This window comes from Balearica regulorum, chromosome 1 (genome assembly GCF_011004875.1).
Source record: "Balearica regulorum gibbericeps isolate bBalReg1 chromosome 1, bBalReg1.pri, whole genome shotgun sequence".
In the NCBI taxonomy this organism is placed as follows: domain Eukaryota; kingdom Metazoa; phylum Chordata; class Aves; order Gruiformes; family Gruidae; genus Balearica; species Balearica regulorum.
This window is the reverse complement of record NC_046184.1, coordinates 216,611,734-216,639,595: the sequence shown is the minus strand read 5'-3', so window position 1 is coordinate 216,639,595 and position 27,862 is coordinate 216,611,734. Positions and strand designations below refer to the sequence as shown.

At 39.8% G+C, this 27,862-nt stretch overlaps 1 protein-coding gene across 2 annotated transcripts in view; it reads left to right on the top strand.

Moving 5' to 3' along the window:
- Positions 1–27,862, top strand: part of FCHSD2 (FCH and double SH3 domains 2) — a 166,043-nt gene that overhangs the window by 114,070 nt on the left and 24,111 nt on the right. For both annotated transcript variants that reach the window (XM_075742599.1, XM_075742600.1), the window contains 4 exons: positions 8,881–9,003; positions 13,654–13,749; positions 24,380–24,496; positions 25,685–25,789. In XM_075742599.1, coding sequence (XP_075598714.1) covers positions 8,881–9,003; positions 13,654–13,749; positions 24,380–24,496; positions 25,685–25,789 — 441 coding nt within the window. The remainder of the gene's footprint in view (positions 1–8,880; positions 9,004–13,653; positions 13,750–24,379; positions 24,497–25,684; positions 25,790–27,862) is intronic.

Genomic DNA, 27,862 nt, shown 5'->3' with positions numbered 1-27,862 from the left:
GCCCATGGCAGGGGGTTGGAACTAGATGATCTTTAAGGTCCCTTCCAACCCAAACCCTTCTGTGATTCTATGATTTCTAGATTATAAAGAATCTGTTTTCATCCTCCAGGTTTTTTTAAACGTTATACAGTAGAATCCTTGAAGATATGATTTTTCCATTCTAATGGCATCTCACATCAGGGTATTCCCACTGATTTAAGTGGAATTATTCTTGAACCCTGAAATGTTAATTTAATGCTATCTTCATCAGGTAACTCTCATGGCTGGCTGTCTCATGGGCCAAGGAATTCTAAAGAGATTTCCTTTGGTGCCTGTGTTCACCTACCCGACCCTCGTCATTAAATGTGACAAAGAGGGCACTACCACGAGATCTGTGGAGTCAAATCTGGGAAGAGCAGTAGTTAATGTTAATATTAATTTTACTTATACTTGTTTTAAAGGGACTTTGTCTCTGGATCACGGGAGGGTGATGGGCAGCTGTTGGTGGCCATTCCATGTTTTTCCGTGCTCCCAGTAGACTTCAGTGCGCAGGCAACAAAGGTTTTGTCATTAAAAACAATGACCCTGCCTAAATTGTCAAGGAACAAAATGATGTGCAGAACAATCATCAAGTGACTAATGAGACCAAGCAAAGAACTTGCAAACAAGCCCAAAACTATTGACACTAGAAAATACAAAGCTCGGGGGTAAGGGAAAGTGCAAAGTGTGTTTACGAGCTCCGAGCTGAAAGGTGAGCAAACAGAAGTCAGGGCGCTTGCTGTCTTCTAGTGTTTATTGTTCCCATGTTTGCCACGATGAAAGCTCCTTCTCTAGGTTGGGGGAAAAGAGGAGAAAACAAAGATAGTTTCTGCAAATTTTGTTGGTAAAATAGACAATATGTCTTGCAACGTTTTTCATTGTATTCTCTTCCTACCTTCTGGTTTATTTGCGCTCCTTCCCAGCTTTTTGTTCCTGCTCCTGAGCAGTGTGGATATGTCCCTGGAATATCGTTCACTTCCTTGTTCACAGTTGGCTGTTTACAAATGTGCTTCTGAAGAACGTAGAATCATTTAGGTTGGAAAAGACCTTTAAGATCATCGAGTCCAACCGTTAACCCAGCACTGCCAAGGCCACCACTAAGCCGTGTCCCCAAGCACCACATCTACGCATACATGCAGTCATGCAGATTGTTGATTTAAGAAAAAAGAAAAGGAAACACGAGAAGCTAATTAGCTTGACAGCAACAGTACAGCGAGACAGTTCTAAAAATTCCTTCAAATTATTTTCTATGAAACTGCAAGAAGGAGGAGAAGCCAGAGAGGTGGAAGAGGACCTTCCTCTAGGGAGTCTTGAGTTATTGGGCCAAAACCTTAATTTCAAAGAGATATGAACAGGTTGGTGGCTGGGGAGGTGGAAGAGTGTACTGTAAGTGCATTAAGGACTCACAAAGTACAAATCTCTGCAATTTTCTACCCTTTTTGTTTGTTTTGGCTGATACCTTGTATCTCACGATGCTTGACATTCAAAGAAACTATGGGCTGCAGGAGTTGAGGACAACTGAGGTGCACAGGTCGCTTGGCTGTCCACCTGTACTTCAGGGTTGGTATCTGCTGACATACTTCCAGAGATGAACTGAAGCTGCTCTGTGGCAGGGGAAGCGATCAAAACCAGTTTAAATTGGGAAATTCAAGTGAAAGTAGAGTCTTCGTGCTGTACTACTTAATTTTCACAAAGTGGGGACACCAGCATGAGCAGATGAACAATATTCTGCCCAGGCACGCAAACATTAGGCAAGGTACAAATGCCGGTGGAACCCTGTTGTTATTCAGAAAGCTTTTTTCCCTGTTTGCGTCCCAGGTAGCTGCACGGCAGCCATCGTTTGAGAAAAATCAAGTTTCGGTCCCATCGTCCTTTTTACACTTGCCTCTGGGATTGGTCCCAGCTCTCGTAGCTCTGCATTTTGAGTAGCAGCTGCCTGCCCCAAATTAAATAGAAGCTTTCCTCGCTCTGTCCAGATGTATCTTCTTTAGGGTCGTGGTGTTTCCCTTTTGTGGGACCCCGCTAGATTCCAGATGTTCACGTGCAGGACTAGCTAGTGATACCCACCAAGAATGAGTTGGATCTGGACCTCGCTGTAAAGCAGGTTTATTGCTACAGCAGCTTTGGATGTGCGAGATTATCCTGGGATAACGATAATTTTACAGCCTTAGCGTAGCACTGTTTTGCATTGGGTGCAAACTGCATGGCTCTACTACTGCTAACTTGAAATTCTGATTTTCCAGAGCTCAGCTTAGGTGGTCCTTTCTCCTTGTAGGCTGAGGAAGATCCAGAAGGATCCAGAGAAGAGGGTAGATTTTTGTCATCAGCTTTCCTTTGCAGCTTTCTCTTCTTGCACAGCAGAAAAAATAGGATTTTTTTTTTAATCAAATACTGAGCCTGCAAAGGGCAGGCTAGGCAGCAGGCTTCCCGTCATTCTTAGGTCAGACTTCAGACTTGAGCATCGTGATGGGTTCAGACACTGCGCAGTTGTTCCTGCAGGATTGCAACGACTGAGAAACGCAGAAACTCGCGCTAGTTTTATGACAGCAGATACGCGGTTGCTGCAGGCATGCTGTTCAGGGACGCTTCTGTTGCTTTGATCTTGGGCTTGTTGGTAATTTATATCCAGAAGTCGCATTTTGTTGACAAATACTTGGGAGACCTGATTTACTTTTATGTTAGGATGTCGTGATGGAGAAGAAGGGTATTTCAGGAATGACAAATACTGCAGTGATGGAAGACTTTAAAAAGAAAAAGACTTAAAGAAAGCGAGCTCCTCTTCGATATTAGGAGAAATTGATGCCTAGAATAAATTATTTCCAGGAATCAGCATTTTGAAGGGAAAATCACTGTGGAATGTAACTGTTAACTGCAAAGAATGGGTTTTCCTGATCTTCCTTCCTTTCTCTCCCGATGTCCTTGGGAAATGCTGTTATGTATCGCTGATCCGAATACTGCTGAGTTCGGCAAAGCCAGCTGATTTAAGTTGTTGATTTTTTCACTTCTGAGTTTTAGATGAATTTTTAAAATACTCTATCCTTCACCATCAAACAACACGAGATCCATCGCTGTGCTGGGGATAAAATACATACGGACTACTTTTGTTCTTAACCTCTCATAGACCCAGAAGGATGCTTAAGCTAATATTTTAGCAGTAATAATTCCTGTTAACAATTTAGCTGCTATTGTATGTACCCCAACCTTTCCTTTTTATATTTCTTTTTATCTTCTGAGGTATTTACATATAAAAATTAAAACACTTGGAGTCTCATTTACCAAAATCATTCAACTGAAAATTCCCAGGTTGCACCATCCGTGAGATCGTAGTGTTTATTGAATGGATTATCGGCATAAGTTTTAAACACAAACACTCAGAAAGTTTCGCTCAGCGTGCATGTTATGTAATTTTTATTGTTTGTTTGGGGTTTTTTTTAATGTTAAGTAAGAAAACCAGAGTAGTGTTACGGAAAATGCAGGATGAAAAATAGAATCCCTGTTCTTAATGGGTTACAGGGTGTTTTCAAAAAACATCACGGATGTTTTAGAAACCAGGGTTTCTAATGCAAATGAGAATAGGGCGATATAAGAAATTAATTTTCATTTTTAATAGGCTAGCTAAAATAGATAGAAGGCAGAATCTGTGATGCAGATCTCCCTTTTTATTTGGGGATTTGGCTTTGATTACTAAACAGGAAAATATGTCACGTTACCATTGACTTTTCTACAAAGTTATCACTCCTCCAACACAATGATTTTTGTTCAGTTCATTTAAAACTTTTCCTTATCTTTTCATTTTCAGACTGTAGTCTGGGTGGGGCAGGGTCAGGTCTAATTTTGTTATATTACCTCCACCCATGTAAGGAAATTCTTTACCTTCAACATCAGCTATATTGTTTCCGACATAGCGGTGGCAGCTTACGAAGCATTTGGCAAGGTTTTTAATGCTCGGCGTAGGCAAAATTAGCCCAAGTAAACTGGTGAGTTGCATCAGCTCATGAAAAGATGGATGTTTGTGAATGAAACATTAATTTGATCCACCATGGTTGTCCTACTGAAAGAGTGGGGGTCCAGTGAGGGTTAGGGTGTTCAAAAATATGTAAAAATAAAAGTGCTTGTGTTTAAAAACATAAAATGATTTCTAGGCGGTGATGATTCAGATGAGACTACGGTAAATTAGTCAGTGAAAACCCTCGCAGCTTTACAAGTGGGTTTTTGACTTAGTACTGTAAGGTCCAGGTTTTGGTGCCTGGTGGATTCAGATCAATAAATGAGAGGTTTAACTTGAACCTGAATTTAAACTGTAAAAATATTCTGTGGAGCTTCAGTGCAGCTTAGCAGTTTCTGTGCAAGACAAACATGAATAGAATAACAGGAATATTTTGGAAATAAATGAGATAAAATGGAAGAGCCGTCCTCGGTGCCTTTGCACGATTCTGGTCCGCGTTAGGCATGGGTCAAATAGTTTCCATTTTTCCTTTGGGATTTGAGAAGCAATGAGTCTTTTAAAATAAAAAAATACCAAGTAGTTTAGCTTGTTCTCTGTCTTCTCCAAGAAATTGAAATGGTAATTTTGAAATGGAGTGTGACTGAGACCTGTAAATGTTCTAGTGAAGAGAGACCTCGAAGTTACAGGAATGAACATGGTACGTTCAACACGGTGGCTTTTCTACATCAGTATCATCTTAGATTAAGAACAACGTCCCAAAGGCAACCAAAGGTACTAGCAGTATCTAAAACAGTTTTATTTACATCTTCGCTTTTGAGGAAATCGTTATAGAATGTAGAATGATTAAAGCCAGTGCATTTGAGTTCCTAAAATGTGTAATATAATCTCTTGAATTAAAAAAGAAAAACCTCCTCAGAGCGGTGATCTAAACTGAGACTAAAGTTTTATTCCTAGGAGAAATATGTTATGTTATACTTGAAACTTTGTGTTGAAATCAGAAAGATGTTCACTCCATCCCCCATATGTCATTTCATTGAATTAATGCATAGAATTTCTTACAAAAATATACTTTAATTTAGTTGTGTATCCATTGCTTTTGTTAACAGTTTCATTTTTTTCTCAGTCCTGATTTCACCCATTATCTGCTAAAGCTCAGACTCAGGTGGAGAAGTAGTTCTGTACCTTAAGCATGACAGTTCCACTGGGAAGAAATTATTTCTTAAAAAACATTGACTTTTTTCTATCGTTGGAAATTGTAATTCTGTGGTACTTACCTTCGTATTATCTTAGTGCTGATGCCGGATTTGTTTTAAAAAAAAATTTAAAAAATCTTGATTTCCTTTTGAGGTTGGGAAAAGACAAGTTTTTCAGTCTGATTGTAATACAGTAAGTGATTTAGTAATCTTTTGAGATTCAGAAAGAGAACAAAAGCCATTGTAGTGGAATAATGTCTGTTGGCGTTTTTTTGTTGGTTTTTTTTTTTTTTTAATTTCTTCTTCAAGGTATATGATCAGAAATTTTGAGAAGACTTTATTTCAGACCTGAATTGTGACGTTCAGTGGTTTGGCTCAGAGTGTTGGAAAGTAAATGAGATTCAAATTCGGCATTATAAAATCCCATATGAATGTTAATTTATATCGTATAGTTCAGCAAGTCAAATCTTTTGGTTTACTATTAACATATCCAGCTTGATATAATAATTACCATTTTCTAGAACGAATAGATACATTATCATTGAAAGCAATTTGTAACCCACCTGGTCTCTAATCCTGTATCTGATGGGATTGTCACGTTTTCTGCGTGACGATGCGTTTTTTAGCACGTGTCGGAGCTGCACGCTTAGCCATGGGTTTACTTGGCTGACAAACGTGCCTGTGTTGTATTGCGCCGACTTTAATAACTTCCATTCTGGCAACTCTCATCGGTATTTAAGAACTTCATCATATTGAAACCGCTTTTAATTAATGAAAAGAGAAAGGCTGTAATGCAGTTTTCACGTGCTGACAGATTTGTGTGCTTCCTCGTGTTTTGCCACGCTTTGCTTTGATGTTCTTTCTTCTATATCTTTCTTCTATATCTCTGTATCACACTGGGGGGGGGTATCCTGGCATCTCAGCGCAAGACTTCGGAGCTGTGATCATTGCAAGAGGAGTGAGGAAATGATGAAGTTAATGTTTCTGTATCTTTTTATATTCTTAGAACTGCAGAACGCAACCATAGATGAATTAATTCCTAGTGCTCGGTAGATAATAGTTGCGGAGAACAAACACGTGTTGAGATGGGCTTCATCTCACCCAGCTTTATATGACCACCGTGTAGACGTGTATATCTAAGCTAATTGTCTGGGCGCTATTTACGGTCAGTGAAGAGGAATAGGCACTTGGCACGCTGCGTCTCATCTGACCTGTTTTAGCCATCTATCTTAGAGGGAGATGAATCACACCACAGAAGTACCAGCTTCTCTCCATTGACTCTAAAAAGGACCTGGAGTGACAAACTCCGACGTACGTGTCTGCGCTGTAGAAGTCTTAAGTTAAATGACATCAACCCCTCCTGCTGGGTTTGGCATAAAAAGAACATATGGGCTTGATATGAAGGCCGGGGGATCGAACTCTGAAAAAACTCGTTTATAGCACGTTGGAATTAAAAAAATCACAGCTGCTTTGCAAACCAAGCATTTGTAATTGCTTTGCCAAGTTTAAACTATTTCTTTACATTTATTAGCAGAGTTGCACTCCGGCCCGGTGTTTGATCTGAAAGGCTTTAGGAACAGATAAGGTTGATCGTAAAAGTCTGCAAGTTCTGTTTTTGGGGGAGTTTCGGAATTGCCATCATCGTACAGCGATTCTCCTGAGAGCAGAACCAGTCATGGCAATTTTATACATCATTTGTATTCTCTGGAAGTCCAAGACAGACCTGCTGTTGGGATCTGAAAATCAATGCCCTTGAAACGAGATGCTAACTTCGGCGCTCAGATAACTCTGATACTTAGGGCTCATCCCTTTAGCGTTAGGAAAAGCACACGAAGCGTTAAAATCCTCATGCTAACCTAGGACTACGCCTTACGAACTAAATGTGTGTTGCAAGATGAATTCCAGTAAAGCTGTGCCTGTACCAAGAGAGACAAGAACTGAAGCTGCATGTGTGCATCGCTGTAGGTTTTTATGGATTTGCGGTTGGGAATTTCCTGACATTTTTATCAATTGAACATCCCAGCTGTAAGCTCGTATTACATAATTCTTTTAATAATTTAAAAAAAAAATAAAAATATGCTTGACAGAGTATTTGGTAGAGCTGACATCACTTGTAAGTGCCTATAGTTAACCTATAGCTCTTTCCCAGCCATACAGTGCATCTTCCTTTGCTGAACAGAGCCGGCCCGTGGCTGGGGGCCTCAAGTAGCTGCCCTGGCTGCTGACCCCTCGAGACCGGCCTTTGATGCGGGTAGCTGGCAGCACGGCTGAGTGAGCCAGCTACATTGTGGTGCCTTGAAAGAAATTCCCACGTTTGCTGCCGGTTTGGCACGGCGGCTTATCTGTTTGTTTTCTGATGGCTGTAGTTTTGCACTGGCAAGTTTTGAAGCAGATTTAATGTCGAAGGTTGAAGGAAAAAAGGAAGCCTGTGCTAGGAAGAACTTTACGCTTGGTAGGTGGAGGATGAAGAAATAGTTTAGTATAAAAAGGATTTGGGGTGTAAAATTTTGAACACGGGAATTTGTCGCACAATTTTCTTCCTTTCATCAAAGCATCCTTCACCGAGGATGTCTGTGTCTGAAGTTTTAATTTCATCCGGTGGGTGCTGTAGCTGTGTGCTGATGGTGGGTGAACCTTTTTTGCAGAAGGAAAATCTCTCCTGCTGTTGGTCGTCAGTTCTGAGTGATTTCTGTCTGCTTTACATGTGTCTGTTAGCCTCGTCTTAAACGTTGAGCTTGATTTTGCTGGGGCAGAAATGACTTCTTAAGGCGTGCGCAATTTCACCTTTCCCCCCCCCCCGCCCCCTGACTTTTTAAAATTATTTAAATGATCAACTGCAATTTTATATAGAAATGCGTTCTTGAATCTGTTGAAATCTAGTATACACTATTTCAATGAATATACTGTTTAAATGGATATCGGTGAAATTTGGTATATTTAAATATATATATAAAATATATGTTTAAATATATCCAGAGTCAAATATTTAAATGAAATTGTCAGTCGCTTGCTAAGTTGTACACGCTTGGTACAGAACTTACATTAAACCTACGTGTAGCGTAGGCTGTGCAATGGGATTTTACGGCTCTGGTTACAACAGGGCTTTTGAGTTTGAACTTTGACGTCGCCCTCTGGTAACTACCAAGTTGGTGATAAATTTTTGCTGTGTATCTGGTATTTCTGTGCACAAAAGAGATGTGTTGTGCTGATGTAAAGTGGCAGGTATTGATTAGCAGGTTTGAATAAGCAAACAGCTGCGCGTCTGAAGCAGACGGATGTTGGGTGTCTTGGTAACGTCATTTGGAGGCTGGTACGGCGACTGGAAGAGTGCTCTGGCCGGTAGAACTCCTTGCGGTTACTAGGTCCCTTTCTTGACATAAATGACATCTCCCTGAGCGTATTCACTTATCCAAACCTGACCTCACTGTTCTGCTATGGGCGTATTACACAACTGGGTGGAAATCATTTCAGAGAACGTGATACTGTTACGGTGCTCTGTGGTGCCATCTAATGGAAAGAAAACACTGTCATTCCTCCTTGTCAAAAATGAAAGACGGCCACCTGTCACTAGCCAGGCTAAGAATTACAGGTGAATGTGTGTTGAAAGACGTTATAGGAGCATCTTACAAATCTAAACAGGAATATTAATGACTCATATACAAAAGTACACCTTGCTTTTCTTAATTTCTTTCTTAATTTTCTCAAAATCTTCCCCTCGTGCAGGCTCTTGATGGAAATATATATGATCACCTTAAGGATTATTTAATGGCATTCAGCAGGACTGAACTAGAGACGTGCCAAGCTGTACAAAACACATTCCAGTTTTTACTGGAGACTTCCAGCAGGGTAAGTTTTTACTGAATGATCCTTTGTAACTGAATACTTACAGCATATATAAGTTGTCAGGCTTAAGATTTGCTTCCAAAATAATGACAAAACTGAATGGTTATTATTTCTGGTTACTCCTGAGTGGTATTAAGTTAAAAGAAACTAGACAGTTTTCCTGGGGAGAATTTTTCCTGTTGCCACCCAGACTGCATTCTCAGGAGAGCATTTACACAGTACAAGATCTTTAGAGAACAGCAATCAAGAGATGTTCAGTTATACGCGCTCGGCGTGTTTGGAAAGAGAAATTGCAGCCGAGGTGTGCCCTGGGTAATCTGGAACTGCATTAGTCATCCATCACAGTAAAGCCCTGTGAAACTCTTTGGATCATTTCTTAATAATTGACTGTCAACTTAAAAACCAAAATATTACGGTGTTTTCTGCCTTGAATTAAGAATGGCAAATACAGAAAACAGATTAGAGTCTTGTCATAGATGTGGTTTGTTTGCTTTGTTGAGCAGCCAGAATCAGTGATAGCTTCCAGGATAATTTTGATAGTTAAATAAGTCATCTGCTGGGCTAAAAAATAAATAATCATTGCCTCTGAGCTCAAACGAGCTGCTTTGGTACAGTCATAATATTCCTTTCTTCGCTTACCTTAACCACCCACACAGAAACAGAGCTCATTTATGCAGGGACTTATGTAGGAACAACATATTTAACACGTTCCTTATTCACCTGCAAGCATGCTAACTCGCACCTTATTAGATACAAAGGGAGTGGATTAAAAATTGGCTTCACGCTAGCTTGTCTTTGAATTTATTTGGCAGCAACTGTAAAGATAATGAAAATACCATTTTATCTTCTGTTGGAAAAGGACGTTCAAGAATTGATCTTGGTGTATATCGTTCAATATCTTCCCCCAGAATGCTGGGTTTGAGTCTTTTAACTAAATATGCATGTGTAATGTCTACGGATTCATAATTAATTTCTCAATATTGTATTCAATGCTGATTAGAGTATTTGGAGTGGTGCCTGTCAGTTAAACTGTTGTTTCCAAACAGCTCATAGAATCCCAGGCTGGTTTGGATTGGAAGGGACCTCAAAGCCCATCTAGGTCCAACCCCCTGCCATGGGCAGGGACACCCTCCACTAGCCCAGCTTGCCCAAAGCCCCATCCAACCTGGCCTTCAACACTGCCAGGGAGCCAGGGGCAGCCACAGCTTCTCGGGGCACCCTGTGCCAGGGCCTCAGCACCCTCACAGGGAAGGATTTCTGCCTCCCATCTCATCTCCATCTCCCCTCCTGCAGCTTCAGGCCATTCCCCTTGGCCTGTCCCTCCCTGCCCTTGGCACCAGTCCCTCTCCAGCTTTCCTGGAGCCCCTGCAGGGACTGGAAGGGGCTCTAAGGTCTCCCCGCAGCCTTCTCTTCTCCAGGCTGAACCAGCCCAACTCTCTCAGTCTGAGGTCTCCAGAGCAGAGGTGCTCCAGCCCTCCCATCATCTCCGTGGCCTCCTCTGGACTCGCTCCAACAGCTCCATGTCCTTCTTGTGCTGGGGACCCCCGAGCTGGACGCAGCACTGCAGGGGGGTCTCACCAGAGCAGAGCAGAGGGGCAGAATCCCCTCCCTCGACCTGCTGGTCACGCTGCTGGACACGCAGCCCAGGACACGGTTGGCTTTCTGGGCTGCCAGCGCACATTGCCGGCTCACCTTGAGTTTCTCGTCCAGCAACACCCCCAGGTCCTTTGCGCAGGAATACCCTCATCGTCTGTTTGTGCGCGCTGATCTTGTGATAGCTCATGTTAGCAAGCCTCTGTGTGGCCGGAAGCCAGCAGGTCGGCTTATTTTACACAGTAACAACATCATGCTGTATGTTTGAGGAAAATAGTTCTGTTTCTGCTTTACTAAGTGAGTACAACGCCTGGAGAATGAACAAAAATGTAAATACAGCTGTCAGGTCTGAACAGGATTTTTACAACTGGTTTATGGCTCATCAGCACCAATTTTCTTGCAGTTCAGGAATGCAGAGAAGAAAAATTTGTATTACAAATTTGCTGCTGAAAATGTGTGTCTTGCTCTGAAATACAAAACACATGAATCGGTGGCTTATTCCAGGGACGGAGGCTTTGCTCGTCCTTTCTTTTGAACTTTCAGCATTTCTTGAAGTCCACGTTGCAAGAATCAGTCAGCTCAAAGGGTGAGCTGAATCCAGAGTAGAAACTCTCTATCAGAAGCTATGCGTGTGTTTCAAAAGTAGCTTGAGTGTTAAACATGCAACAAACTTCTTAGCAATTTAGTAATTTGGAATAAAAAACCAACTTGCCATCAAAACGAAGATTTTAAATTTGGGGTTTTTTTAAATACTTTGTCTGTTCTTTTTTAGCTTTAAGTACAAGATCACAAGCTTGCCAAGCTACATTTGGAAAAGATTTTAGATCATTGGTAGAATTGCTTTAGTTTTTCCATCTGAACTATAATTCTGTTTACGGGGTGGAATGAAATGATATTTGCTGTAGAAGGAGACAAGTTGCTTCCCAGAAGTGCCTGCTTACCTCCTGGGTCCCGGAGAGCCAGCGGTGGCTGCTACGGATGGGCAGGGCTGCGTTGTAGCCAGCTGCTTAGGAGATTGTCACGATGGAGGGAAACATCTCAAACTCAAGTTTTCTGTAGAAAATGCAGGGTTTTCACGGTTTAGCGTAGCATCCTTTCTTGCAGCTTTGGAGGTTTTATTACTGCTAGGTTGGGGTGACCTGTGGAATTCCTCTGGCATGTCCAGGAAATATTACCCTCTGACACTGAGCATATGAAATTGCAATTTAACTTCCTTTTCACTTGAACAGTCTCAGTCAAGACTTGTGCTTCTCGCACTTCTCTTTTGGAAAAAAATCTGATTTTCTGTGGAACGTTTTCTGAAATTCCATTTGCTGTTTTGAATAACATTTCTGTGATGTTTCTGGTAAGAAGCTTCACCAACCTGGGGCAAATAATTTCATTTATGTACATCTCTGACGATGCCTTCTTTCTGCCTATGGTATATATTTAACATGTGATTTCAGGTCTCTTTTGCCGTGTCTGTTGATGTTGACTTCATAAAGAAACTGTGTGAGAACGTTGACTTGATTTCTGACTAACAGGAAATCTATTTGGAAAAGTTGCTGCTTAATCCTGAGAATATTTTCTTTTTAACAATTGTCAAATATATTGTGCAAAATATTAATTTGCTGGACTTGCACGCTCTCCCAAGTCTGACGTTACGATAACAGTTGTTCTCATTTCTAACTAAGTTGCTTTTGAAGGGAAATTTTTGATGGGTTGCTTTTGAGTGAGAGGTCTACAATGAGAGTTTATTGGATTAAAATAACTGTCTAGGTTTTCACGGCCTCAGGAACTACACGTTGGGGTTTTTTTCCAAATTGTTGTTTAAAACAATGACGTATATTTGACGTGGCACAGAGTTGTGTGCCCTGCTCGGTGTTCTGAAGGACCATGTGAAGACCGGAGGTGTTTAACGTAAACGATGTCGCTGCCGTGGTCAGTGCTGAGCATCAGCTGAAGCTGCAGATCGTTCCTCCTTTGGGATTTTCCAAATTTCTGTTTATGGGAATTCCTAATACAGGCTCCGTGTATGCCTTCTCTGTATGTTTTCTATGCATTTCAATGTGTTTACGTTCAGCTGCTCAAATTGGTGCAGTAATTATGTGCTTTACTGTTTTAAATGAGTGCATTATTGGCCCTGGAGGACTATTTACTTTCTTTAACTGAAGATTAATTTTTTACAGTTCAATATTTCGGTAACACAAGCATCAACATTTTGATGCATTAAAGAACATGTTGTATTTACCATTGTACACACAGTGTAATCAGAATTCTCAGTCACATACAACGCTGCTGCTATTTCTGGATAAATACCATCTTTATTATACACTTCTGTACATTTAAACCCTTAGTTTGGTAGTAGATTTTTATAATTTCATGCTGCTATTTGCGCATTTTCATCAATTGAAGCAGTGAATACTCTCTGGAGTTCTTCAGCCAGTGATACTATTTTTTCATATTGCAATCAGTGAGTTTTTCTTTATAAATATGTGTAAGTTGTGACATAAGAGATTTGTTTAGGGATACGTGTCATGCTATCTGAAATGTATCATTAAACAAATTTAGTAGCTGAAGTAGTTTTAGTTTAGCAAAATGCAAGCTACGAGAGTTTTCTCTGAAAGCAATTTAATATAAAGAGATGAATTTTGCAACTGATTTTGTATACGTTATTCCACATAGTCTTTTCAGCTCCCGCAACTAATAATTTGTGTAAAAATAAGACATTTCAGCTTAAGAAAGAACTGCACGCAAGAGATTATCCACAAGAGGAGAGAAAAATACATATGGTAGTGACACCACAGAACTCTATACTCAATAGTTGGCTTTTTTTTTTTTACCCCCCCATTTTGCCTCTGTGGGATTTTTCATTGATTAGTGGCCGATATTTTTGAGATCTTTGTCGTCCAGTGTGTGTCCTACCGGTCACTTCTGAGTAACTGCCCAGAATCAGGTCCTGTATTTCCTTTTGTTGCATTCAGGGTTCTGTCTCTGTTTGAAATAACGTACTAATTGTACTGTAGCATGTTTTAAAGTTTACACAATAACGGATCTAAATGACATTTGTTGTTTTCTCAGGTGGTGCGGGATTACAATCTACAGCTGTTTTTACAGGAGAACTCCGTGTTTCACAAACCACAGCCTTTCCAGTTCCAACCAAGTGACAGTGACACTGTAAGAACCCTGCCGAATTCCTTCTTTTATTTGTTCGTGCTCTATTTTTAAGAATGTTGTTATCAATGGATAAGAGAATAGCGCCCGCTGGTAGCCCAGTCTGCTTTAACCTCATGCTATATTTTTGGAAAAGAAAGTGAAAGTGGCCTGATTCCACCAGCTCTGCTTGCAGTAGGTGGCTGACGGTAACAAAAGCATCAAGCAGGCTCAACGTCATCCACCGAAGAGCGGAATCTTTATTTTTTTGCTTCCCGATTGTGACTAGCAGTCCCGTGTTTCTCTGCTTTCAGCATAATTCTTACTATGTTTCATTAGCTTTTTATCGTGTTGCTGGGATTCTCGTAATAGTCACTAATACTGGGCTACAACATATGTGATGTTATGCCAAATAGTGTCCATATATCCCTAAATTACTCAATGAGTAGTTATATGTATGTATCAGAAGTTATTGATTTGGAAAGAATATTGCTAAAACATCGCATTCCAAAATAATCTCAGAAAATATTGTTTTGGTGGCTATGTTGCTTCCAAAGCAATCGTTAATTATATTAACTTTGAGTAAATCACAGTATGTAAATACATTTTCAAACAGCACTTTAATACAGGTGGATTGTTGATGGCCCACCGACATTTCTGACGTCATTTTAAGAAATAACAGTTTAAAATAAGTCTAGATCTTTAAAAAAGTTAACCTCATGCAGCTTTTTATTACTTGAATTCATTAATAAACTGACTTGGACAAAAATGTCTTGATCTCCAGGTGATTAAATTCACAAACCCTGTTAATAGATACGTAAGAGTGATTTTTCCAGACATACTAACATCTATAACAGAGTTTCCTTTGTCTTTCCACTTTAACAAACCGTGATTTTGATTTTTCTCCCAGCTCCTTTGTTATTTCCATAAAAATTTCAAGTTGTTCTTAATACAGCGAGCAGAATCTTTCGAACTCTCTTTGCCTTGCCTTTCTAACCTTTGCTGCTGTGTGTTTTCATCCTTGTGCAATCTCCGCGTCTAGAGTTTTAATGCGGTTCAGCTGGTGGATATTGAGCCCTCACCTGTCAGTGCTATGAGAATGACTATAGCAGAGGTATACGGTAGTATTTATGATCGGCCTTTGGCGTTTGTGTCGGTATTGTACACGCATGCGGCTCAGGATGCTGAATTTACACTCGCATAGAGGTGGCAACAGAATGCGTAATATATAAAAAATGGGGGGGGGGAAGCCTTTTTCACAATGAGACTTAAGGAAGGAAAAATCAATTTAACTGTGTTATTTGTGGGGATCAGCTTCACACCTATCTGTCGCACTTGCACAGCATTTGTAATTGATACTCTAATCTTTTGGGGGCATGAATTAAAATTTCACAGCTCAAGATAGTGATGTGTGTAATTGGTTACTTCTCTAATGTGAACGGGGAAGCTTGTGTAACAGCTGGAGGCTATTAGTATGCACTGAGGAAACGCAGTCCTATTATTAATTTAATTTTATTCTTTTTTCCAGAGGGCTATCCCCATGTAAAATAGAACTGTAATTCACTCTCATGAAACTCTTCAACAGTAAAAATTACGTGATTCTTTGACACGGTGCTTGGGCGGTCTGACACTGTATACGTGCGCCGCTTGTCGTGCTTAACTCGGGAGTTTTTAGAAGGCAACGAACGGGTCGTCGATGTCTAAAGCCGGCTCAGTGCCTCAGGTGCAGGGACTTCTTGGGCCGTAGAATTACTGCGTTTCTTCCTTGCACTGTGTTTTTTTGAGCTTCTAGCTGCTTACGCTGTAACGAGTTTTCCAAAAATACATAGATTATTTCTTCTTCTTTATGAGGCAGATAATTATGCTCAGCCCTACCTGGGCAATTGCAGGTTACACACTCACTGGTTTTAATCAGTAAGTAGAAGGAATGAGGGCTTTTGCTCAGGCTTTTGAATTTGTCAGAAATCCTATGTTTTCTAATTAACCGAAGAACATTTAATTGAAGAACAATTACCGAGCATTCTTTTGCCACGTATTCTCTTTGTAGATGATCTGCAGAGATTATCAGCTGCCTTTTAGGTTTTGGGGGTTATGCATGATAATTTTCACACCGAAGACTAAAACTGAAAGAAATCTAAGCAGGGCGATTAATACATCTAATCAAATGTTTAATATTAACCTTTTCCAAGAACAAATTACAGCCTCTCATCAAACTAAATACCTGATCCATTGTGACCACGGTCAAAATTTGGAGCATTGAAGTATTACCGGAATGAAATTTTGAGTATTGTAGTCAAGGAGAATGTTATAAACAATATGGATGTGGAACTCGCCTCTGAATGCTTTTGTAAATTCTAGTTTTACGTGGTCCATCTCAAAATTTTGTTTTATGAGGGGAGAGCTGTTGCCAAAGAGTAGCGCAGAATAGGTTGTCGTACAGTCCTTGAGTCAAGTAGAAAGCCCACAGCTAAATTTACTTTCAAAATACTCTCAACACGCACAGTCAGAGCCTCCAAAAGAGACTTCATAAAAAAAAAAGTAGGTATGAAGTGGTTTTCCATCATATCAACATTTTCAGGATTTTTGTTTCCCCACCATCCCACTAGAAATGTAGATTCTTGAGTGTCCACAAGGAGAAACTGACCACAAAATATTTTTCATTATCTAAAAAACCTTGTTTGAACTTAACTTTACACATTTGTTCATCTTACTAAAATCCTAAGATTGTTTCAATGTGTCTGGTAATTTTGACTGACATTAATTTTATTTTTTTTTTTATTTTTTTTTTTTTAAACCAAACCAATTTCCCTTAAGGAAATAGTTTGTCTTAAAAGTATTCAGTAAGAAATCATTGATAAATTCCCAACCAGCTTTAATCTTTTCAATAAATAAATTCAGGAAATGGATCGGACCTTCACAAACAGCAAGATGGAAAAAAGAAATGTGTCTTTTGAAATACCTTTAGTTCGCAAGAAAAAAGCAGACAGCACATGCTGACCTTACATGGAGGTACATTCAACGTAGTGACAGTTTAATTATCAAACATCCTCCCACGAGAAGTGATATTAATTTATGAAGTCTGCAGAAATCTATTGCGTTGAAAACATACCGTCCCCAGGCTTCACAGATAAGCCCCAGCCATAAGAACAGGGCAAAATATAAAGGAAATTAGCCAGCTTTTCCCTGTTTCCTGTTTGGAAAAGATTCTTTTTCCTTGAACTGCCTGTTATCATGTGAGAAAATGAGCCAGACGACAAAAAACATGTCGATAGTGCGGGAGGATAACGGCAACAAAAAGCTGACACGAATCTTTTGAGGTCTTTTTCCTGTTTTTTTTTTAATCTACATGTCGCCTGTGACTGTAGTTTCCCCTGTACGTTACTGAGGCTGTCATTTTCTTTGAGCACGCAACTAAAAAATGTGGCCAAGTCTGATTTGTATGACAGCTTAGCGCCATGAAAAAAAAAATTATATATTTTTCGCACTGGAATTTGCAGAAAACCAACATCGCGGTAAAATTGGGAGAAAGTTTTGCCGTTTCACCCCTTGTTCCTTGGATGGAGAAGTTTTACAGATAGATTGGGAGAATAAGGATGAATTTCACTTTGCAGAAGAGGATCTTGAGCAGCTTATATTGAGCTATAGGTTATAAATTATATAAGCTGTACTTACAAAAGGACATCGTTCTTGCTTGTGGCAAGACATGTTTTCCCAGCTCTGCGAGTGCTCAGGGGCTTGAAAATAAATAGAAATTACTGTAGAAATGGGAAGCAGGGCTCAGTCGAGGGCTCTACTTTGTCAGACTTGACTTAACTTTTAGCAGGTTTCTGTGCATGCCTGCAGAGGTATTTACGTATTGCAGCATTTACTATGGAATTTATTTATTTTAAAAATATTTAAAACTTATTTAGTATGAAATATGTTTAAATATTTTAAAATTCCTTTGTTTTCTAAATAACGTTATAGTCTATTTTTATAATTATAGAATATAAATATTTTATCTTTGGTAAAAATATTTAAATACAAAAAAGTTCATGAAATATAAACTGCCAGTAAAAAATAATCCCTCACCTAAGTAAATCCAAACTAACAAGATCAGAGAATGCACTACCTTTTTCTGTAGTCTGTGCTTTTAATACCAGAACAAAGTGATCGTTTTTAACTGTAATTTTTTTGAAGCTAATTATAAAAAAAAAAAAAGATTTAATTTTATCAATGTATAAAGTATTAGGAATTATTACTGAGGAGAAATACAGTTCTTTGGGTAGAGAAATGTTCAGTAAATGCAAGTAGGAGCCTGGCAAAGCTGAACTATTCCTTGTATAACTTGACACGTCTTCTGCATGGCCGACACGACTAAAACCGATTTTACTTAATTCCCCCTTACCCCAGTCATGGTTAAAATACGGTCTGAGCTATAAAATTCATATTTAAGGCTGATATTGAAAGTTTAGTTTAAAGAAAAGGGAAAGTCTTGGGTTGAATGGTAACATTGTTTCTGATTTACTTGAAGTATAATGAGCTGAAATTGGCTCACTACCTAATTAATTTTATTTCAATTTAGAGAGCACGCTGTTAATATTCTTTTTTTTTTTTTTACAGTCAGGAAACACTGTTTAAGCCAAGCTCTGAGACTAGAGAGCAGAAGTAATACTTGAAAGAAGTGGCCACTTAAGACATAGGTCTTTGTATTACATTGAGAATATCTATGAAATCAATTTTTCTATGTCAAAGTTGACTCAAAAGGCCCTCTTTTTTTTTTTTTTTTCCCTTTGGTTACTTACTGAGAGCAATTTTTCTACGTTTCTAGTTAGAATGGAAAGCTTTCTAGATTTTTGGAAAAGTTGTATGTGAATGCAGCTGCTGTGATAGCTAAGGCAAATGAGAATAATTATGAGGGTGAGAATGGAAGTATGTGAACAAAAACATACTGCACTCTAATTTCAAAATTAATTTCAGTGAGATGATGAAAAACTTTTAAAAATAAGATTAAATTTAAAACAAAACAAATAATTTGTGGCTTTTAATCTCTGCTATATAACAAAAGGGCTTAATACAAAACCAACAGGCAGTCAGAACAACAAAGCTGTGTTAATCCCTGACATCTAACAAAAACCAGTACTTTCAAGATTCTAATCTTTCCAAAAAACCCCAAACCAAGCAGAGATGGGAAAAAACAACCTTTACAGTAACCCCATCCTAACATGTTTGGCATCGGCTGCCGCAACAATCTGCGTGCACAGCATGTTTCAGAGATTTCTAGCTAATGGTCAGCGATCCCAGAAATAATTATTGAAGCAGAATTAAAAATAAACACCTCCCTAAAAACCAACTGGAGAAATCATTTCATACATACGGCCGTACAACTGTTCCTTTCATGGGCACTTTTAGTAAGGAGGGGTTTGGTTACACCAGATACCAGACAATAGCTTCAGTATTTGTTGGGATTTAAATATTTTGCTATAGGAAATTTCTTTAAGTAAAAACCACGCAATCATGGCGGGACTATTTTTCAGCCTGGATGACGTCAAAAAATCCCAGGATCTCCTTTCTCTGTTCAGATATCCCAGAACCCTCTTTCTAGTGATGAGTTTAAATGTAATTATTTTCCTTATTCCCTGCCTGATAGGATGTTCCTTATCCTTCTGCAGCCCCCAGCACTCACCACAGTGAGATGTTAATTTATTAGATTCAAAAGCAGAATGTGGTTATATAAAGCAGCAATAGTAGGCTGGTTTGGTTTCAGCTTTATCATAATGTAGGTACAGAGGTTTACGTAACCTATTAATAGTGGATGTCGAGCCATCTTCAGTCTTCTGAGTGGAAAAAAAAAAACCCTGTATGCGAATAATCTTTATATTTAAAGATGAGGAGTGGCCTGTTTGTAACGTTGAAAATTTACTGACATGCAAGTCGGTCCTAGCTCCCTCTTGGCTAAACTAAAATTAAATTAGTTCTACAATAATAGACTGAAATGAGCACCAAACTTGACTCACAATTTTCTTCTGACTGTTGTGTTTAGCTATGAGAACGTGTGAAAAATGTCATGCATATTCCTTCCTCCTCCCTAGAGGTGTCGATCGTACGGTTGAGCTTGCTTTTCAACATTGGCATGGTAACCTCTTACTTTCACCTCTTTCAAAGAAATGGCTATGATTTTTAGGTGTGTTTTGTGTTGGTGATTCGCATGCAATAAACGTTCGCTAGTTTTCTCCTTTGTTGAAATGAACTTTTTTAGTCTTCAGCTACAAAACCAAGAAGCTTTTAGGCTCGGGAGCCAACTCCTTTTTTGCTCTTAGAACTGTACGTGTGCCATCTGCATCCAGATATAACTGCATAAATAAGAGAAATGTGTGTTTGTCCCTGTCAGAAGGCAACTTCTGCACCTGCAACAACATTTCAGACAAAAATGGAGAAGCGACATGTGTCTGCAGACTAAATGCATTTGTTAATTTAAGAAACAGCACTAAGCTCTTTAGCTGGTTGGAGTCACCTAGTACTTTCTGTTGGTTAACTGATTGAATTTTTAGCACTAAACACTGCTTTCGCTGTAACCCAAACCCTGAGAGAACAGCAGAATGTCCATCTATGTTTAGCTCGGGTTTTTTGGCTCTTCCTTCATTCCTTGGCCATGGTAAGTGGTTTTGGTTTCCCACTTTTTTGGAAGAGGTTAAATTGAGTCAGTGGACGTCTTGCCACCACCAAATTCCAGTCCTGAAAACGCTGAAGCAAGAGCTTAATTTAGTAAATCGGGTTAGGACCAGACACTTCACTTCCCCCACCTTCTTGCCTACACTTTTGATTTTTATGTCTATAGCAGATAAATCTCTGGTTTAGCTCCTTTCTTCATACCTATTTAAATGGCAGTGGGCTTTTTTTATTTCTTACTTGATGTACCCCTCTAGCCTGTCTTCACCTGAGGATACAGACTTCTCAAGTCATCCTTGAAGTCCTCCTGGAGCATATACTCTTCCATGCCAGTCAGGAGTCCCTGTTTTCAGCTTCTTCCCCAGGAGACTAAATTTTACCTCTAGATCTTGTCTCCTGCTTTTGCCTGTATTTTTTGCATCCACACAGCTCTAGGTTTTTCCCCAACTGTTTTTATTACCCCATTTTTTTGTTATTTTTTAGACCTTTAAGCAAGGGTGAGGTCTGCTTGGATACAGTAATGTTTTACGAATAACTGACATAACCACTCTGATCCGATAACAATTCATTTCTCTTTTAGTCTGCCCTCAGGAGTCACCACAAAGTTTGCATTCATTTTTCTGGTCAAGTGCTTTTGATAAATAGATTAAGAACCAAAAGCACGCTTGGGATACTTCAGAAAGTTATCAAGTGACTGAAAAGAAGTCTGTATTCTTTCTTAATGAAAATGAGATGCTGAGGAGGAGCAAGACCAATGGGAACATTGAAAATTGGTTATGTTTTATAGAGGAGAGGCAGTGGCAAACGATTCTGCTCACATTTGCAGCTGTTAAGACTGGAAGCTGTGGAAGAAGAGCTTGTACAAAAATGCTTACTCCAATAAACCAGGAAAAAACTGAGCTCAAGTCTTATCTTAAGGATTGGATGTGTAAATAAATCCGTGTGTTTGTCCTTATATTTTGCGGTGACCTAGTGGAGTAGCTTCACGTAGGTAATTTGAGAGGTCAAACAGCAGTGAAGAAACGTGATTGTATAAAGCCACCTCAATAAAAGCAGGCAGAAGCCAACTTAATATTTAAACCGAAGAGAGCTGCACCCGCCTGTTCTTTGCTTGTTAGGCAGCTTTGCCTTCCTACTCGCTCATGCCAGAGCTCACCACGTGCTTGTAACTTACCTCCTCGTCTTCTGGGCTGCACCACGTCTTGTCTAACAATTCCTTTCGCTTTGAAAATACCATTAACACGGGCTTTGGGGCTCCATCCCACTCCAGCGGGTGAACTTCATGGAAATGTTTGTTTCTGGCTTTGAGCTAAAATATGATGACATCTTATACTGCATTGTAAAAGCCTCTTGGTTTTTTGGGGTTTGTTTGGTTGCTGTGAGCAACACAGGGATGCTACCTCCCCTCCGCCCCTCTTTTGGTGTCTGTTAACGGATGCCTTAAGGCATTCTGTAGGCACAAGTTGAAGCGCTGCAAGCTTCTTGGCTCAGTTACAGCTTCTCGCAATAGAAGCAGAAAGTGGCCCAGGAGTCGCCCGAAGCATTAGATATATTTTAGAGCCCTGTGGTGGGAGCGTGCGTGTTTGTGTGCGTGTGGAAGGGTTTTCTTCCTTTCTCTCGCTTGACTCTACCGTTGGAAATCATCTCCTCTTGACAACCCCTTGAATCCGCTCCCTTTTCGCTCTCTTGTAATAAGAAGATGAATAAGAAGAAAGGCCAGATTGAATTTTGGTGAAAAGGAGCTTAGCTGAACAAAATAACAAGCTGAACCAATTTTTACCTCATTTTCAATTAAATCCTCTGATAGGATGTTAGCATTAGTCAGTATTATTGCCTCTCCCATGAGGGCAGTGTCATCTAAAGGCAGAAAAATCTTGCTTTCAAGATCGCTTTGGTTTTCTTCCCAATATCTTTTGATTTTACTCCAGTCTATACCAAATGCTAGAATTAAAATCGTCTTCCTTCCTTGAGGCAAATTGTACCGCTTTGCCTGCTAAAATACCTGATAACACCATCTCTTCTGCTGCATCAGCTTCTCACCTAGCCTGAAAATAATTCCTCGTCTTTCTGCTCTCTTACCTTCCTCCTGCTGGCTATCCTTGAACTTCTCCTTCCTAAACAACTTTTTGCATACTTGTGGGAATCTTTTTTAGTTTCAAACCGCACCTGATGGAGAAAAATCCTGTCTTTTCAACCATAGAGGAGAGAATGCGAGAGAGAAATTCATGGAACAGTCATTTCTTTCATGCGTGCATACGCAACCTCAAGTTGTTTTGAGCAGCACTAAGCACGATCTCTCGAGTGATAATTTTAAGAGGATTTTTTTCAGTTGATCTCAAAGGTTGTGAAAAATAATATCAACCTGAAGGAGACTTGTGAGAAAGAGGAATGCAGGGTGGCTCTGGACCGCAGTGCCTGTCTCAGTAGTGAGATGTCCATGAGTCAGCAAGTCATACAGGACAAGGAGTTCTTCTTGCGGATCCCCTTTGGAGTATTGATTAACTTAAATTGGAGAAACCACTGAAATGTATGTTGTAAGAATGTGTTCTGTTGTACCAGGAGCACACCCTGGGAAGGTGGGGTGAATAGAATGTCTTCTCACAGCTAGTTTTACTGATGGGAACAGTATGAGACTGGCTCAGAACAAAAATCACAGAATTCCAGGCAGCTTGAGGTTGAAAGGGACCTCTGGAAGTCATCTGGTCCAGAACCAGTTGCCCAGGACCGTGCCCAGATGGCTTTTGAGTATGTCCAAGGGTGGAGACTCCACAACTTCTCCAGACAACGTGTGCCAGTGCTCGGTCACCCTCACAGTGAAAAAGTGTTTCCTGATGTTCAGAGGGACCCTCCTGTGTTTCAGGTTGTGCCCATGGCCGCTGGTCCTGGCACTGGGCACTGCTGGGAAGAGCCTGGCCCCATCCTCTTGGCATCCTCCCTGCAGGTACTTACGGACATTGATGAGATCCCCCTGAGCCTTCTCTTCTCCAGGCTGAACTGTCCCAACTCTCTCAGCTTCTCCTCATAGCAGAGATGCTCCAGTCTTCCTGGCCCTTTGTTGGACTCTCTCCAGAATCTTAATTAATAGTTATCCTTTGGCAGAATAGGTGCAGTAAATGTCTACAGAATACCCACAAATGTAGGAGGAATATCAGGAAACCTACTTTAGTGGAAAGATGGAGACTGATTCATGTCCTGAACACTGAGATGTAAATGTAAGTGCAGTGGGTAGTGCACTAATGGAAATTAGAGAAAGATTGGGAATGATTTCAGAAATTAAACGCTGGGAAGTCTGTCTTCAGAGTTTCAGATGGGTTCTGTTCAATCTGTAGACAATAGAGAACTACTTCATCTTGCTTTAGTTGGCATTTCTTGAAGGGGAGACTTTTTTTTGTTATTGATACAATAAAAGCAGGCATAAGATGAAACAATATCAAAGAGGTGATTTGAAATTTGAGTTGCTGTTTTGCAGACAAAAATTTTGACAGAAATTGCTGTGCTGTTCTAAAATATTTGATGACATTATGATTTGATCACAAATTACAAAGAATGAGCCTGAATGGCCTATTGCATCAGACTTAACCTTTCATCTTTGCTTCCAATAATGCATGTTTACTTTAGAAATTGGATGACTTCCTTGGCTAGTTATTCTTCATCTCTTTGATACAGTGTATGGGTGAAACGGTATTTCAGTTTTATTCATCATGAGTGTCTTTCATTGCAGTAGGACTGTGTTTGGTATTCAGTGTCACGCTGGTTTTCCTGAGATGGTTCAGTTGTGAATTCTTGTGAATTTTGATTTGCTTTCGTAGTTGGCTTTCCGCAACATGGTACCATCACAAAATTCATAAGGAAGAGAGTTGTTTTCTTGAATCTTTTTTGTTTTGTATGAAACAAGATCCCAGGCTGATGAATGTAATAGAAAGTTATCCTATAACTAAATGTCATCATATCTGCAGGGGTAGCCCCGGGTCTATATCGTGACTCGTTCTCTTGTTTTCTGTTCCAGAGTCGACAACTGGAATCGGAAACTGGAACGACTGAGGAGCACAGCCTCAACAAGGAGGCTCGGAAATGGGCTACCCGGGTAGCCCGCGAGCACAAAAACATCGTCCACAGTCAGCGGGTAGGTTAGGAAAACATTCGTTTACAGGTTTTATTTGCTGCATGAAAGAGGAACTGCTTCAAGCGCCAAGGAATTATTTTTGTCCTGTTAGATCTCCAGGCAACTTGCCATTTTCATCTTAGCCTTTCTTGATACAATACACTCAAACGGCCGGGTTAGCACCTCCTCAGACTTTTTGGTTTGTCAATAGCTTGTTATTCCCATACAGGGATCTGTTTCACATGCTCAGGTCAAGCCTAATTTGCATAGACTACATTAAATGCAGTTAAAGAAGATGTGTCTATGCTACAATATCTCTAATATGATCTAATATTCAGTGAGCTTCAGGCCAGGAAGTGGGGACCTGACTTTTAGTTCCACTTCAGAGATCTGAGCCATTCCTCAAACTACCCAGGGGAATGCACGAAGCAAGACCAGAGTAGGTGTTGACCATCTTACCTGTCTTCTGCTGAACCTGGGTCACTCTATAGCAAAAACCAGAAGTTGTAGCACCAGGCTGAAGGTATTAACAGAGTCTGTAACCAAAATATGATAGGAAAAACTCTCCACAGAGGAAGGAGGGAGCAACCTGGGTTCTGTTCCTTTTTCTCCAAAGACTATAGAACACAAAATACACAGTCACTGACCCGGTCACAGATTTGCAGATAACTGCTGAAGATTTGTGCAGTCACGTGCTTCTGTTATTTTTAATTTGGACCAGTGCAATCAACATCCACGTACATGAAACTAAAAAACTCCAGTGTGTCTTCTGTGATTCAGCAAATTCTCTGGACACGACGTTCCTGCAAATGCAGCAAACCTGTCTTGGCCTCCGCTACAACAGGGCTACCGTTAGCAACTTCTCACTCCATGTTTAAGATGCTCTTTTTCAACCTGACATAACCATGGAGCAACATATCCATTTTAAATATGTAAATATCACCATATTGATGAGTTGGTTCATCCCCTGTAGTGTGTTTTCATGAAGATGTGGAAGTGTTCCCCTAAGTGGAATTTCCATGTGGAATACTGGGCTTTTAAATTGTATTTTGCCTTGGTCATCATCTTTTTTTTTCCTGGAATGGACTATTGTTGGTCAACCCAGCATCTAATCAAACAACAATTTCCCTGACTTGTCATAAATATTGATCGTGTAAATAACTTGCTAGCATTTACTACATCTGTGGTGGATTTTCTTTATTCTAACAGACACTTGAAGAGCTAGAATGCCATGGGCCTGGGACGTCTGAGCAAACTCGAGCAGAACTGGAGCAGAAAATAGATGAAGCCAGAGAAAGTATTCGCAAGGCTGAGGTAAGAAGGAAATTATTTTGGCATATTCAGCTTCGTACCACAGAAGGATTTGTGTTACAGCTATTTAATTTTCTTTGTGGAAATGTAAGCTTTTAGCATCAAAAATTAGGGAATTTTAAGATGTCTTTTTTTTTTTCCCCTTGATTTCATACTTCTCAAATTGCTGAATCAACTTAATGAAATACTCGAGATTAGAAGAGTAATATTAAAAAACCTCCTGATGAAGAGTGATTAAACTTGCTGCATTTTCCGCTATGGTGCAAAGGTCAAGAATCTCTATTCTTAGGGTCTTTGTCTTAAACAGAGAAAAAACAATCTCAGGTTTAATAGTTTCCTTCTGCTTGAAGGAATTAATACCAGAAAATGGTGATCATATCTCTACCTTCACGCTTTCTGGCTTCTAGAAGGAACTGCCATACGCTGATAAGCCCTCTGTTCTAGTATTCTTTGATACACATATTAATTTGTAATGTCAACGGGAAAACATTTGAAATAATCTTTGTATCTCTTTCTACTTTTACTCTGAGGTATTTTTGAAAAGGTTACAGAGCTTTGTGAAACCTGTTCTGGGTTAAGAAAGACTCATGAAAAGATAAACTTGCTTCCTACTTGACTGCCAGTGTTGGGTTGGTAAAAGTTAACTCTTTTCATGGCCAGTGATTCAAAAAACCTTTTGCAAGCAACAGGAACTAATCTATTAGTTTTAGGCTGAGTGGTTAGTTTAAGGCTTTGCTTAATTAAAACTGTAGAGCAAATGTAATTATTGCAGTTAAAGGCTTCTCATACTGCTAGATATTCAGAGTACCTGATGTAATTAGAAATGTGATTTACAGTTCAAGATGTTAGAAAATACGGGATAAAAATATTCCTCCTACTAGTGTGCTAAATGTTAGCCTCTCTTTAAAACAAATCCAGAACACGCTCTTTTAACAAAAAGTGTTTTAAAATGCAATAGCCTTTTATTTGGAGTAAACTATTTCAAACAGACTATACTCCAAAGTACTTCAATGTATATTTAGTTAATGATTAAATACGCAAGGACAGAGAGCATGAGAGTGAAAGACAAAAGCAGCAGCAGAAAGAAAGAAAAATCAGGATAAGAAGTTGCAGAGGAGAAGGTTCTCGCACAAAAATATTATAGAAGGTACAAATGAAATCAGTCTGGAACTTGAGGGTTTGCAAGTCTTAAGAATGTACAATTAACAGAACCCAATAAATCAGTGGAAAGGGAGCAAAGAGATAACATGTTTCCTTGGAGGAGATGGTGGAGAGAAAACTTGACAGGAGTATTTTTTATTTGTTAAATTCTGGAAAATTAGAACTTTGAAAGTAAGTGCCGCAATAGTAATGGATCTCCGCAGTAGAAATTCAGCCATGGTCCTGTATGAGTGGTGCAGGGATAACGCGCCAGTTATTCTCTATGCAGATGAAGCAAAGAAGAAATTTAAGAGCACACAAGGACTTTTGCCCAGCAGAAGACTGACTTTTCTGAGAGAATTAGCTAAAAGAGCTTGAGACAAAATTGCAAGTTTCCTTGGCCACAGCCACAGAATATAACTGAAGATAGAAAGTGCCAAGAAGTGGAAGGTTTATATTAAAAAGAAAAAGCAATGTGAGATCAGAAATAAACCCTGTAGCGTGCTGTAGAAGGCAGAAGTCTTTTGCAAAAGCCAAGGGCTGGATGGAGCTCCGTTGGGAAACATACTGGGCAAGAAGCTCACGGCCAGGAAGGTGGTTCGTAAAAGCACTGAAGGAGGAAAAAAAAAATAGCCTGCGATTCACAGATATAGTGAGGAGCAAATGCAGCGTCATATTTACGCACCCTTACAAACACCAAAGAGTACTCCAAAGAGTTCCAGAGCGTGAATCTTTTTCTCCAAGAGATGTGTTTCACAGTGTTTGATAGACAGCATTCAATAGTGACAAATAACGTATTTCTGTGGTTTTCCAGTGCTAGCCGGTGTGTCGTAGTTAAAATGTTGTCCCTTACCTTTCTAATTTGTGACATGTGTTCTGTTTTACAACAGAAAATCATGGAAGCGCCAAGTACTTGAGTCTAGAAAGACTCAGTGG